This window comes from Ostrinia nubilalis, chromosome Z (genome assembly GCF_963855985.1).
Source record: "Ostrinia nubilalis chromosome Z, ilOstNubi1.1, whole genome shotgun sequence".
NCBI classification, from domain to species: Eukaryota; Metazoa; Arthropoda; class Insecta; order Lepidoptera; family Crambidae; genus Ostrinia; species Ostrinia nubilalis.
Window position 1 is genome coordinate 5346233 of NC_087119.1, and position 13707 is coordinate 5359939.

The following is a 13707-nucleotide window of genomic DNA, read 5'->3' on the forward strand; positions in this document are numbered from 1 at the left end:
AGTAATTTATCCAAACAAAACAAATATTGACCATAATTGGCCTCACACAAAATAGCCTACTTACTTAACCTTTGGTCTTGTTTGGTTCTTGAATGTGAAGTTGTTTCACGTTATAATAGGGCAATAATTATTTTGTTTAAGTTAAGAATTTTATTGCTTGTGTATAAAACTCAGTTATCGCTAGTAGAGGCCACCTTAAGTAGCATAAACAACGTTTTTATTATTTTTATGGTATCGGCGTACGTTACATACATCTTTCGATTGCTGACCCGAGACTCTTATAAAATGTATGAAAGGTTTGACTAGCCATTTGTGGCGGCCATTATAGTGACCTAACGTGCCATTAGTGACACAGGGTATGTCTACCCTGCTGCGGCTTGGTCAGCGCCGAGGGCATACTGACTTATTACCTGCGAAATTGGGAGGTAGATAAGGATTTATTTATAGAGTCGACGAAAAAATTCCTCAAAAACTGGTTCTGACGGTTTAAACTTTAAATTAAGTTTTAATTTTACTCGGTAGAAAAATCGGAACCATGGCCAATGATACCACAAAATGGGGAGATGTGAGACGTAACCCATTTGTGATTTAACATTGTTTTAATAAGCAGAATTTTCAGAATTGTTAACAAATGAAACATCAATAGAATAGGTAGATAGGTTAGGTATTAAACATTCATATTTATAAGATATTAATGCTTGTATATTTACCGCCTTAGAGTAAGTAGTCAGATAGCAATTTTACTAATAAATTATTCCACCCCTCCCTTATACCCTTCCCTGTACCTACCCAGTACAGCGAAGACACCCTTTGCCTGGTCATTCCTTTGCATTATGTGAACCTTTCACAAAACGCTGTTAATTATTTTAATTAAGTAGGTATCACATTTAAGTTATCGTCTAAGAATCTCCGGTCTATATTTAAGTTTCTATTCTTCATTCATTTCATTTTATTAAAAAATAAGTTACCTAATCTATATAAATAAAAATGAATTGATGTTCGTTAGTCTGATTAAAACTCTTAAACTGATTTTGGTTTTAAAATGTTTGTCGTAGTCCAGGGGTGAGCAAATACGCGCGCGATATTGTTTTTCTGTGACAGACAAAATTCCACGCGGGCGAAGCCGCGGGCGGAAAGCTAGTTTATAAAAAAAGGTCATCTGCAGGTACCTACTATTTATTTCAACAAGGTCCGAAAAGTAGACGGATTTGGTACTATGGCTACCAATCACATTTCAATAAATTTTAAATCTGCTGGCAAAATAAATTTTACTTAGTAGTGCTATTATAACTCCCAAGTCCGTCTGATTTAAATTAGTAAGCTCTTATTCTCCTGGTCTTACCGATCTGCTTGCCTATTACCAACATTTTGAAATTGTCGTGAATTACGAAAATACTTAGAAATAAACAATGACCTAAGTAATCTTAAACGAGCGCTTATCAAAACGAGCGGATATTCGAGTAACTATTTTTAGTAGCAATCTACCTAAACAAAATTCTTCTTCCCTAAAACTTTTGGAGCAATATTTTTTCTTCTTACAGCCAGTTAAGGCTTTTTAGTAGAGTTTACTTAACAAATTCATTAGAAACTGCTGTCATATAAAAGTCAGGCGTCAGGGACCAATTAAAATGATTTTTCTTCTCCCACAGCCGCCCGGATGCGTCGTTCATGTGGTTCCTCAACCCTCTCAAGTCTATCCGATACATCGTCTGGCACAACTACAAGTGGACTATCCTCAAGGCAGGAATCGTCATCGCCGTCGCCCTAATGATCTTGATGCTCGTATACGCTGTCCCGGGATACACCGTCAAGAAATTTCTTGGCGCTTAAACAACCAAGCGTTACACCATTAGGCCTAGGATGCGCGTCGCGATAAGAGTTTATCGCGCCATTTAATCGATTTTACACGAATTTTTGATTGTTGACATCTAAATCATCTATCTTTATCACGACGCGCATCCTAGCCCAAAAGAATACGAAACTTGCATCCGAATTTGACCAAAACGATAACAGCTTAGACTTCCTGGGGCAAGAATGTAGCTAACAAGGTAATAAACATGTTCTTACCCAATACTTACTTACTTACTGTTGGTCTGTTGCTAAAACATGTTTCTTCAGTTTGTCCAGCAGTTTTTACCACAGAATCTCTACCTTTTCCTCCTGTCTTCAACCTCAAAAGCATGTAAAAGCCCCTCTTCAAAATTGTGGACGCAAGAGCTTCTATTTTAAAGCTCACTTTACAATTTTTAGTTTTCTATACCTAAAATGTTTCCTTTATTTTTTTATACTCTGCGTTTTACTGTTTTTTATGAAAGTATTATATCACGAATTATATTAACTGGAAAACTTGTATGTGATCTTTAAAAATATATAGATATTGGACGTATATATCATAGTTATTAGGACGATCATATCTTGGAGGCTGGTCACCATATTTATATCAGGTCAATTTGTCGGATAAGGTTTGTAGACGTGTGACATCTAATTCAGCCAAATTTCTCGTCTCTATAAATTGGCACAGCATCCGAATCCGACAAAATCGGACAATGTGTGACCACTCTATGCTCGGCCAGCTGATACTTAGATGGGCCGAGTTAAAGCACAGGCTACACGCAATCGGAAGCTTCGCGTTTCCTGGGCGATGGATCAAATCCGTCGCATATTGGCAATCCCATAAATAAATATCTGAAATCCGAATACTTGTAGTCTACGCCTTAGTTCATGCACAATTGAGCTCAAAATAGGGGCGCATAACTAAGTTCTGTAACATCTTATAACACCAGTGGTTAATTGAAGTTATGAAAATTGTAAAAGTCAGCGGATATTATCTCTTTCTCTTGGAAATCATATTACCGTCGCTGCTGGTCCATGGAAAACAAAACATCCCAAATCAACTAATGCTAACGCGGATTCTACGTGACGTTTTACTTTGAGCTCCGTTTGATGCATGAACGTAGCTATGAGGGTTGTCCACACGGCATATAAGACCTTTAGCCAAAAATATTGAATGTAGTAGTTCATAGCATTATAAGTCTCTTACGTGTTTACTGTCCTACCATATTTAACAGTTGTTTAGATAAACCTATTTTGCTGCCCTCTTATTTACCTGGGCGGTACTACCCGTTCGCGCTAAGTTTGCCGGTCCGTGGAATGCGCGTCCCCTTCTCCAACCGCGATTAAACGCAAATAATTAGTGATTAAACGCAATTGAGTGTCTTATTTTACGCAAATACACAATTTTTATCAATATTAATAAATAGAAAAATATTTTCAATATAGTTTGCTAAAGTTATAGACCTTCGAGTGACGTCATTTTACCAGCGGCAAACTTATCGCGAACGGATAGTAATATTAACAATAACATGTCTACCAACACCTCAACATCACTTCGTGTGGACTGCTCTTTTACTTTTAGGGCTCGTATTTATTATACACTATATGTATAACATAATCTTAATTATAAGTAGGCAGAAAGGTGATTAAATCCTTGCTATAATTATGATTTTCAGCATCAAAACCTTTAAATTGAACATCAAATACAACAAATGCTCATATGCAGAACCCCCACAGCACCAACGCACGAAACACACACCATAACTTGCAATTTGATATTATAAAAACACAAAACACCTAAAAATAACACAAAACAACAACACAAAACACTTGGAACACACTCAAACACCTACACCGCCACAGAAAATTAACATGCGCCTCAAAACACACTCCTCCCAACCAACCGACCAGTTTCAGGACCAGTCTGAAAATCAGCGCTGAGCTTGTAGCTCAGCATTATGCTGAGACTGGTACCTTTTGCTTACCTATAAAACTGTAACTTCTTAAGGTTCAATTTTTTGTTTATATTTTTTTCTTTATTTCTGTGTCCCCATTCACATGTAAGTACATTATTTATTTTTAGTGTAGCAATATTTTTTTTTTTTTCATTTTCATTAAGTAACACTGAAAAAAGCTGAAATAAAGTTGCTTTAAGATTTAACCGCGAACTAAATAAGTACCTACCTAAACATATATCGTTGACACCGGTAACTAAGTAATTATTATTATAGTAAGGATTTTAATCAACAGCCTTTGGTAGTATTGTAAGCAACTATGTATTTAGTATTGTAAGAACTCTTGAGAATTTGGTTTCTTCTCCACAGTGTAGAATATGATTTGTAGGGCAGGGTATTACATTCTGTTGCGGTATACCTGATTACCCAAGATTCCAGGTGCGTTACACCGATTTGTAATTCTATGAGCTGAGTTACACGTTAGTATTGGTGCTTGAGTTGCTACTCGTAATAAAATGGACCACATCGTCCGACACAAGAAATCACTGTTTGAAATACCCGGCATACACGCAATGTGTCCATACATAGGTACAGTCAACGTAGTAACGTCAAATAGTTCGTAACACCCAAAGTGGCCAAAAAGTTGACAACACAACCTTATTCCATTTTTTTTAACCGACTTCAACTAAAGGAGGAGGTTCTCAATTTGGTTGGTATAAATAACAAAGACACGTTGGGAAATTTTGGCTACTTTGAGAGTCACGAACTATTTGACGCTGACTATACCTAAGCTTTTAAATAGGCCTTCCAATGTGAGATCACGCTTCGATATTTTTGCCCTATAGTAGGGTAAGGTGGGGCACAATGTTACATGGGGTACGATGTTACAATGCATATTTCTCCGTCCCTTTCTATTAGTTGTATGATGTTGGTATACACGTTTGTCAAGCTCATAAGAGCTGCTGAACTGAGCCGCTGAACATCATACAACTATAGAAAGGGACGGAGAAATATGCATTGTAACATTGTACCCCGTGTAACATTGTGCCCCACCTTACCCTACCTACCTACGTACTTGTTAAATCATTTCGTCCTGACTTTGTTGGTTTCCGGTATCGTCTGAGAACTGATTATGCATTTAGACGAAAATAAGACGTAAGAGCACAACGTAAATTTTATTTACCTATATTTTTTTATTTCCCTACACTGTGGAACTCTTCAAGACATTGTATTCGACTGTTTCTTGTGATTGCTAGGTATAATATTAGGTGCTTAACTATGAAATTGTTTTTTTGGCGTGGGTTTAAAAATTGAATTTTTTTCCGTTATGAGTAGAAAATCCAAAATTATAAAACTGCGTATAATTTATTTAACAAAAAAGTTATTATGCTTTAGTATCAGTAGTAGAGAAACATATCATGTCAATGTTTTTAGAATTTTAGATCTTAAACTGTAGTTGTAAAACTTTTAACACCACTTTCAAACAAAAATAATAAACAGGTGTTTTTAATTTTAAAGAATGATTTAGAGGCGTTGTATTTCAGATTCAGAATCTTCATAGTTAGCACCTAATTAGTATTATAAGTCGTACTATTGCATTTTATTCAAATGGATCTCAATTGTTTTAGTACTTAGTTAACTTATGTTATTGGTCAAAGGTAAAGTCCGCCGCTGTGACGCTTGTTTCGCCAACATTTTGTGTTGTAATTAATAAATTAAAGATGATTTCGTTTCAAGTTGTAAAATGTTTTAATTATCTTGTTAATCTTTAGTAACTACACTTTCATTTTTGTATGATTGATGTTATGTAACCATAATTATTATCTACGTGCCTACTTTTTGTCTCCTTTGAAAATTGTGTTGTATATTTAAATTATCCCTTTTTCTTTATTTGTAAACGTGATAAATTCAGCGGCGAGGCTTTAAATTAACAACTAAGCGACCTTTGGCTTTAGCAGTTAGTGTTATGATATTGTATTGAGTATGTGTATTAGCGCACACAGTGCGCGCATTTTAATCATTGAATAAATGTATGTTATTAACCATCAAACCAATGTTTCATTTATAAATTAGCACGCCCTTTTCTAAGGATTGGTTGCACCATCTTACTTTCGCTTTAACAAACGTCAAAATTCTATCAAACTACATACAAAAACCACCGGTTATTGTTACGGTTAAAATAAGGTGGTGCAACTCAGCCTAAGTATGTGTTATCACCGATAGTTCTTAAAACTCACGAAGGCGAGTTAGCTTTACTTGTGTGTGTACGTGTACCACACATAACGATAACGATAGCGATAGCATGTCTGTCAATTTTTTTCAAAAACGAACAGTAGCGAGCCACCAAACATGCACGGTAATACAATACTATTACCGTAGACAGAGAATATTTTACAGAATACAGTTTTCTCTGTCTACGAGTATTACCGTGCCAAATATCGAGCCTTTACCGCCATTTTAGCGCAACCGACAAAAACCAAATTTTACAGGAGAAGGTTTTTTTTAAATATTTTTAATCAGAAGTGTGCTAATAACAAGAAAAATGACATACGTTAATGATTTTTAGAGATTTAAATATATGACTGAAAATAAAACAAAAATAATGAGTATTTATGCCATTTATGGCGCATACAATATTTTTGCCGTCACAGTCTATAGATATTCGGGCGTTTACGATAACATTACCTATCAAAATTACTATGTCCAAGAAATTATAATTGTTAAATAAATAGGCATTTTAAAAGGTTTTTAAATGAAATATCCACATAATAATCAAAAATTATTTATTCATGAGAAATTTCTTCTTGTACAAATCAATTAACACCACTTATTCAACCACTTATTGCATCTAGAGATTGCAAATATTCAATTGTTTTCTATTTCGAATATTCGAAAAATTTTTCAGTGATATTCGAATATTATTCGAATACTTTCAAAAAATAAAAAGCACTTAAAATATCAATGTTTTTATTGCTGGTTTTATTGCTTTAAGAACTATGTTTTAACTATTTAACAATAAAGTTCTTAAAACAGTTATAAAATTCTCATCATCATCATAATTTCAGCCATAGGACTTCCACTGCTGAACATACGCCTCCCCCAATGACTTTCACAATGACCGGTTGGCACCGGCCTGTATCCAGCGCTTTACCTTTTTCTCAAAATTTGATCTTCCTAGCCGAATCGTTTGTCAGAGGTAAACATACTTGTCAACAGTCAACAGTCTCGAGAATCGAGTTCTAACCGAAACATGGACGTTGGACAAGCTTCGTTTTGTCCATTATCATCCGAAGGCCTACCTGTTGGGAGACTCGATTAAAGTCTTCGAGCATTGTGCCAAGGTCTTCAAGCGATTCTGCCATGACCACAATATCGTCAGCAAACCGCAGCTGAGTGATGTATTTGCCATTAATAGGTATTTATGCCGAATACTTTCCATTCAAGGAGCTTGAAAGCGTCTTCCAATTCAGAGGTCAACGGTTTCGGAGATATAACATCTCCCTACCTCACGCCTCGCCGCAGAGGAATCACCCTTGTGCTTTGCTCCTGTACTCGGACCGACATGGTAGCGTTTCTGTACAGGCATTTCAGCACTTCGATATACCAATAGTCTGAGAGACTGCAGCACTGCTTAAGTCTCGATCGAATCAAAGGCCTTCTCATAGTCCAAGAAGAGCACCACCACGCTTCTATCCCATGCCTCTGGCGTTGTTCCCTGAAGTAAGACGGAGTTAAAGAGTCTCTGAACGAGTTTCGGTGTTCCACCTGCGTTCAAAAGCTCCGAGGTTATGCCGTCATCACCTGGTGCCTTGTTGTTCTTTAGCTGTTTGAGAGCCTTCCCAATCTCGTACAGGCTGATATACGGGATTTTTTTTTTTTTTTTTTTTTTTTTTATGTGATAGGAGGCAAACGAGCAGACGGATCACCTGATGGTAAATGATTACCGTCGCCCATAAACACCCGCAGACCCAGGGGCGTTACAGGTCTTTACATGTCTTTGGTATAATGTCGCGTTAACCTATCTCTTGCGTCTGTTGCTGAGCTATTAATAGGTTGGGAGGTATATAGCTGTCCATAGATCTTTTCGATCTCACCCAGAACCTCGGCTTTTGTTGACGTTACCGTCCTCCGCCTTCAGCATCGTCAGCTGACTTTGATCAATAGAGTTGTCTCTTTCAAGTTATTTGGAACCTTGGTTTCGCTCTATCGCCTCTTTTATACTATGTGTATCAAAGTAGCGAAAGAAACACAACTACGTAAAAATGAACAGAAAAGGTAGAAACAAGACAACTTAGTGTTCACAAATGCAGTCGGTAACATCAATGACTAGTTTTTTTAGTTGGTGATATGTATTTGATGCTTCCGACTGCATTTGCAAACACTAAGTCGTCTTTTTTCTATCTTTTCTGTTTATTTTTGTAATATTTGAATATTCGAATACATGTTAATTTACTATTCGAATACTAATTTGAAATTAAAAATTCGAATATTCGAATATTCGATTGCAATCTCTAATTGCATCAGAACTTTTGCTGATATAAACAACAGGTTTGTTTATTAGTAAACGCCCACAGTGAAGCGCTAATGTCGCTTGCGATAACAAGTGCGGTCGCTTGCGATAAAATGCATGTGTCGCTTACGTTAAGTTTTAGAAAAAATGTGTATTCACGATAATTTTAGCACTTGCTGTAACTTTGTAACGGTTTTTTTTTGGCGGGAAACACCAACAGGGATGGGTCCGTTACGGTTTAAAATACTAGAATCGATAAAAAACGGTTTTTTGACAAAAGTGTCGCTTACGATAATTTGGCGGTAAAGGCTCGATATGTTAAGCTCACTCGCCTTCGTGAATTGCAACAACTACTTACTTATAAATTGCTCGAACGGCGAACCAGATTTGTAGTCGACAGCACATCCGACTATACATTTTTTTTGCAAAATAGCACGTATTATGATTTCGCAGTGTAAAGCTTGACGTGCTGCTGTCTGTACCTACTAATATTATCAGGATGATGAGGGTAGACTAACACACAAACTTGCGTTACATTGGTAGGGTTGCCAGGCGTCCGGCTTTAGTCCGGCCTGTCCGGCTTTTGTTAGGGGTTTTTATTTGGCCTGCTGCACCAGGCGAAAGTTGAGCCACAGAATAATATGAAGCGCACGCATCAGGATGTTATGTTGGGTAACCGATGATACGATGACAGTACTCACTCGTGACCACGGGCTGGAAGACGTAGCGTGGGCAGGCCTCCTACTAGGTGGACCGACGATCTGGTAAAGGTTGCGGGAAGATCCTGGATGCGGGCAGCGCAGGACCGTTCATTGTGGAAAACCTTGGGGGAGGCCTTTGTCCAGCAGTGGACGTCATTTGGCTGAAACGACGACGACGACGACGACTCACTCGTGAGCCAGGACGCTAATTGCACTTATATCTGGCTGGGTAGGTAAAATCAAATAAACAGACTTAAAACGCTTGAATTTTCGTAGCATTTTAAACTTTTTGCAGTTAGTTAGGTTATGATCAAGAATAAAAAAACAAAAAGAGAAAATGATGCGTTGACATGCGTCATTCTCTTCTTTTTTCCGGTGGTCTAAATTCGCGTGCAAGCATTTTACACAAATAACAATGGTAAACTCTTGAAAATGGAAAAATCGGAGACAAACGACGATGTCCAACAGAACCAGGATGACAATACCACCTCATTGGTGATGAACACCTTCTACAAAGTGGCCAATGACGCAGGCGTCACCGCCGAAGACATAACTAAATACCTCGTGGGCAAGTTTGGAGACGTTTGGCAGGTGATTAGTCCACACTTTACATAAACCTTAGTACCTAGGTACTACAGTTAGGGAGTCACGCTGCAACTAGCTCAATGCATAAGCTCAATGTTACCACTACCATGTTTCTTTGGTTTGTAGCATTATCATAAGTAATGCTTGAAAATGGTAGAATGTAACAAATTAAGTAGGTAGTAAGTTAGTGGGATTTTTGCAGAAATGCTAATACCTACTTATTACTTTTGATAAACTTATAGCTAGCTGGTTACACTTAAAATTAAATTCAAATTATACCGAAACTGATCCGACCTCTTTCCTCAATTAGAGTTGGTAAGATTAGCAGAAGCTCGGTAAGAAATAGATCGTGGAAAAAAAATATGAAAAATCGTTTTTGACCTTCAGGTGTCCACGCTAACAAGTAAAGCTGAAGAAGCGTTAAAGCGCAAGGCAGCTGATGGCTTGTTGGAGCAACAAGGAGACCGGTTCATAGCTGCGCTGGCCAGGGAGACCGGTTGCGGGAAGCGGCGGCGCCGCCGGAGTTGCGGCAGGGTGCGCAAGCGCAGACGCCGAAGCTGCCGCCGCAAGAGGAAAAAGAAGCCGTGCTGTTGCAAGAAAAACTAATTCCCGTGGTGTTCTGTGAAATATTATCTACATGTATTGTCATCGTACCAGTCCCGTTTTGAAATAAATTACAATGTGGTTAATAGATCATCTTTTATTTTCATCAATGAGAAATTAGACGACAAAAGTTGCAAGAATTTTCTAACTAGACAAAATTGACAACACGGGACAAACTATCGAGTGAGAGAGAAAACTAGCATTTGCGTGGACGCCTTCGACAACTTCTTCGTCTGATCTTACGACGACGCCGTCTCCTGCTGCAACTCCTGCGCCTCTTCCCACAAGTGTCACGCGCCATCCAGTTCATATAATGAGATCCTTTCCTTTCCAAGAATCCCAGAGCTGTCCCATTCTCCAATATCGCCTCGACCAATTTGTCCAAATCTTTGGTATCGTTGCTCAAGTCCTCCCTCACGTGCTTTATGATGTCACTCGCAGTTGCCCCATCTTTGTTCTCTTGGAGGAACTGTATGACCAGCCTCCCAGCACCAACCTCCAAATCCGTGGGCAATCGTGGTTCTAACGTTTGGTCCATCGCTATAATTTCGGTGGAATGCCTAAATTGATTACAATTATTTTAGCATTTCAAAATTTGATAGAGTTTAAAATTCTGAATCTTGACGAAAACAAATTTGGCATTAATGACAAAGTAAAAATGACAACTGTAACTATTCTGGCAGACAACGTAATAATGAAAGATAAAAGATTCAAAGAAGGTTTACCTACTAAAATTAGCGAACCTCATTTAATATTTTGTGTGACATCATGAAGTTACTGGTGAGCAATAGACGAAGAAGAATGAATGACAGAAGACTTTCTTTTATCAACAGTCACGTCAACTTTTTATACATGTTTTGAAAAATTGCGTTAAATATTTTTTAAGTGTTTTATGCTATTTATCCCAATGGGTACAATGTTATGGTCGTAGAAGCGGAGGCAAAATGTCACACAACGAAATACTGCAGAGGCAGGAGCAGAACACCGCCAAGCTGGTGATGAACACCTTCTACAAGGTGGCCGGCACTGATGGCGTCACAGCAGACGAAATCACAAGGTATAAGTAGCATCAATCCATTGGTATTTGAAATGAATGGGACGCTTAGAAATCATGAACCTCTCATGATAATAATATGGCCAATAAGGTAGAAGACCTGTGACCAAATAATATTTGTTACCCAATTTTGCTTAGGTTGATAAGTTAAAGTAACTTACTAATTTTTATTAAAAAGATAATATCGTGAAATTACTAGAATACCCACGTAAATGCTAAGTAAGTACTTAGTGAAACTTAGGTAGGTAGATCATGAAATATTACGGTATAAATTTTTATTATTCTCAAAGATTTAAGTTACATAAAATCACTTAAAAGATAATACAATATTCAAATACATACATAAACCTCACGACTATTAGCGTACAGGCAAGTAAGTAACAATTATTAGAGTCAAATGTTTAAGTTCCCTACTAGACTGCGAATTATTCAAAAATTATGTGAAGATAACCATGTAAAATTCGTAAGTTCATACGAACATAAACATTGGCAATTTTAAAATGAGCTATGGAACTCGCAAGGACTAAATAATTTGGACTAAGTACTTAGATAAGTAAAAGTTATTAAGATTAAAAATTATGCGTCTCAAATGTATAATATTTTTTTAATTGAAAAAGTCGAATTGTCTCCTTCCAGGTACCTGCAAGAGAAATTCGGCGATGTATGGCGGATGAACGCGTTGACGGGCAAAGCTGAAGAGACGCTAAAGCGCAGTGCGGCTCTGGGTTTCCTGGACAGGCTCGGCGACCGGTATGTGGCGAAGATCGCCCGCGAGATGGGCTGTTGCCGGCGTCGCCGCAAGCGCCGGCGCAGTTGCCGCCGGAAGAAAAAAAGGCGTCGCAGCTGCCGCCGACGCCGCCGCCGTCGCAGCCGCCGCCGCCGCCGCAGGAAGCGCTCCTGCTGTTGCGGGAAGTAGCGACTGGCCGAGACTTCGAATAAATTACAGTGTTTCGTAAAACAGACTTTTATTTTGATCTGAAAATTGCTAGTCTATAACCTAGTTTCAATGAGGTACAATGTTTAATAATTTAGGGCCTGTCCAGGAGGGCGAATTCGCTACGAAATCCTACGCGCGAACATGTGCATATTGTATGACGAGATTTAAGCGCAAAACTTTTCAACGCGCGCGTGTCTATGGACGCAATGTAGGTACTTATTGGCTCCTAGTATCTCGCCAACGCGCGTATGGTTGGGACTCTACGCGTGTAAATTCGCCCTCCTGGACAGGCCCTTATGCCTAATGTGTAAAAGGGAGGGAAAAAAACAAAATGATTTTATGGGACATGTTCTTTACTTTCCACGATACAAACGATCACAATTCCATAATTATAACGGACAAAAGGTGAATGAATCATCACTTTTATCCTAGTTGCAATATAACAGGACTGCGTCACGAGCTTTTCTTTGTAGTATTTTCGTTGCCGACTGCTTTAGGTTCAGGCAACGCAGTCAGCACCACAGATTAGAGATCTAAAGTTCAGCATCGCCGACGCTTGCGCCGCCGCCTGCCGCAGCTGCGCCGACGCCCGACGCGCCGGCGACGCCGCCGCCCGCACACCTTCCGCGACCAGTTCATATAATGGGACCCTTTCCTCTCCAAAAACCCTAATGCTGATCCGTTTACTAGTACAGCCTCAACGATCCGCTCCAAATCCAACTCATCGTTGCCGAGAGTAGAGCGCAAGTATCGCAATATCTCTTTTGCAGAGGCCCCATCTTTTTTTTCCTGGAGGTACTGTATGACCAGCCTCCCGGGTTTCGGGGGGCGATTTTCTTTAGGTGCCTCCGTTGCCATAATGAAAACTACGTCCAATTTATTACGACATTGTGTTTTGATTATTCTACAAATTATGTAGGATGCATGGTAGGATGTGTAACACTGCAAAATTTTAAGTGACATTGACACGTGACATTATTTCCTTATTTGCGCTCACCAGTTGGCGCCACGGGCGTATATGGTCTTGTCACTTTTAATTTTTGATTTGAGTTTTATACAGTTTTTTTTATCCACATCGAGGATGCGCATACGACACCGACATGTGGACGCTAGCCTTTAAGGCTAGCCGTTAAGCCGGAAGATGGAAGCGGGTTTCAAAAGCGTAATAAAGTGTCACCTGGCCATAAACAAAATAAGAAGAATAAGAATAGAGTTGAACCATGGTTGAACCATGGTTGAACCACGTCTAAACCACTCTAAACTCACTGACAGGGGAGCGCCACCATCGTTCAACTACATAGTTTCCAACATGACAAAAAACGGAACCAGCGATTCGGTATTGACGGTGGCGCCCCTCTGGTTCCGATTTTTGCCATGTTGAAAACTTTAAAAGTTGAACGATGGTGGCGCCCCTCTGTCAATGAGTTTGGTGAGACAGTTCAGTTAGGTCATCTTTATTATTGGATCTGTCCAACTACAACTACCTACCTACTTGGAGATTTACTAATGTACATAATTAATATTATTAT

General features: G+C 38.7%; 3 protein-coding genes across 3 annotated transcripts in view; all 3 read left to right on the forward strand.

The window, feature by feature from the left end:
• The window catches only part of LOC135087155 (otoferlin-like), a 71525-nt gene extending 69004 nt beyond the window's left edge, over positions 1–2521 (forward strand). The window contains exon 23 of the mRNA XM_063981989.1: positions 1650–2521. Coding sequence (XP_063838059.1) covers positions 1650–1830 — 181 coding nt within the window. The 3' untranslated portion in view covers positions 1831–2521. The remainder of the gene's footprint in view (positions 1–1649) is intronic.
• A 6804-nt stretch (positions 2522–9325) lies between these two features.
• Positions 9326–10275, forward strand: LOC135086588 (uncharacterized). The gene is made up of 2 exons (XM_063981341.1): positions 9326–9590; positions 9972–10275. The coding sequence occupies exons 1-2, from the start codon at positions 9432–9434 to the stop codon at positions 10188–10190; spliced, it is 378 nt and encodes a 125-aa protein (XP_063837411.1). The 5' UTR covers positions 9326–9431; the 3' UTR covers positions 10191–10275.
• A 715-nt stretch (positions 10276–10990) lies between these two features.
• LOC135087042 (protamine-like) lies at positions 10991–12157 on the forward strand. The gene is made up of 2 exons (XM_063981892.1): positions 10991–11244; positions 11878–12157. Exons 1-2 carry the CDS (start codon positions 11132–11134, stop codon positions 12155–12157), a joined length of 393 nt encoding a protein of 130 aa, XP_063837962.1. The 5' UTR covers positions 10991–11131.
• The last annotated feature ends 1550 nt before the right edge of the window (positions 12158–13707 follow it).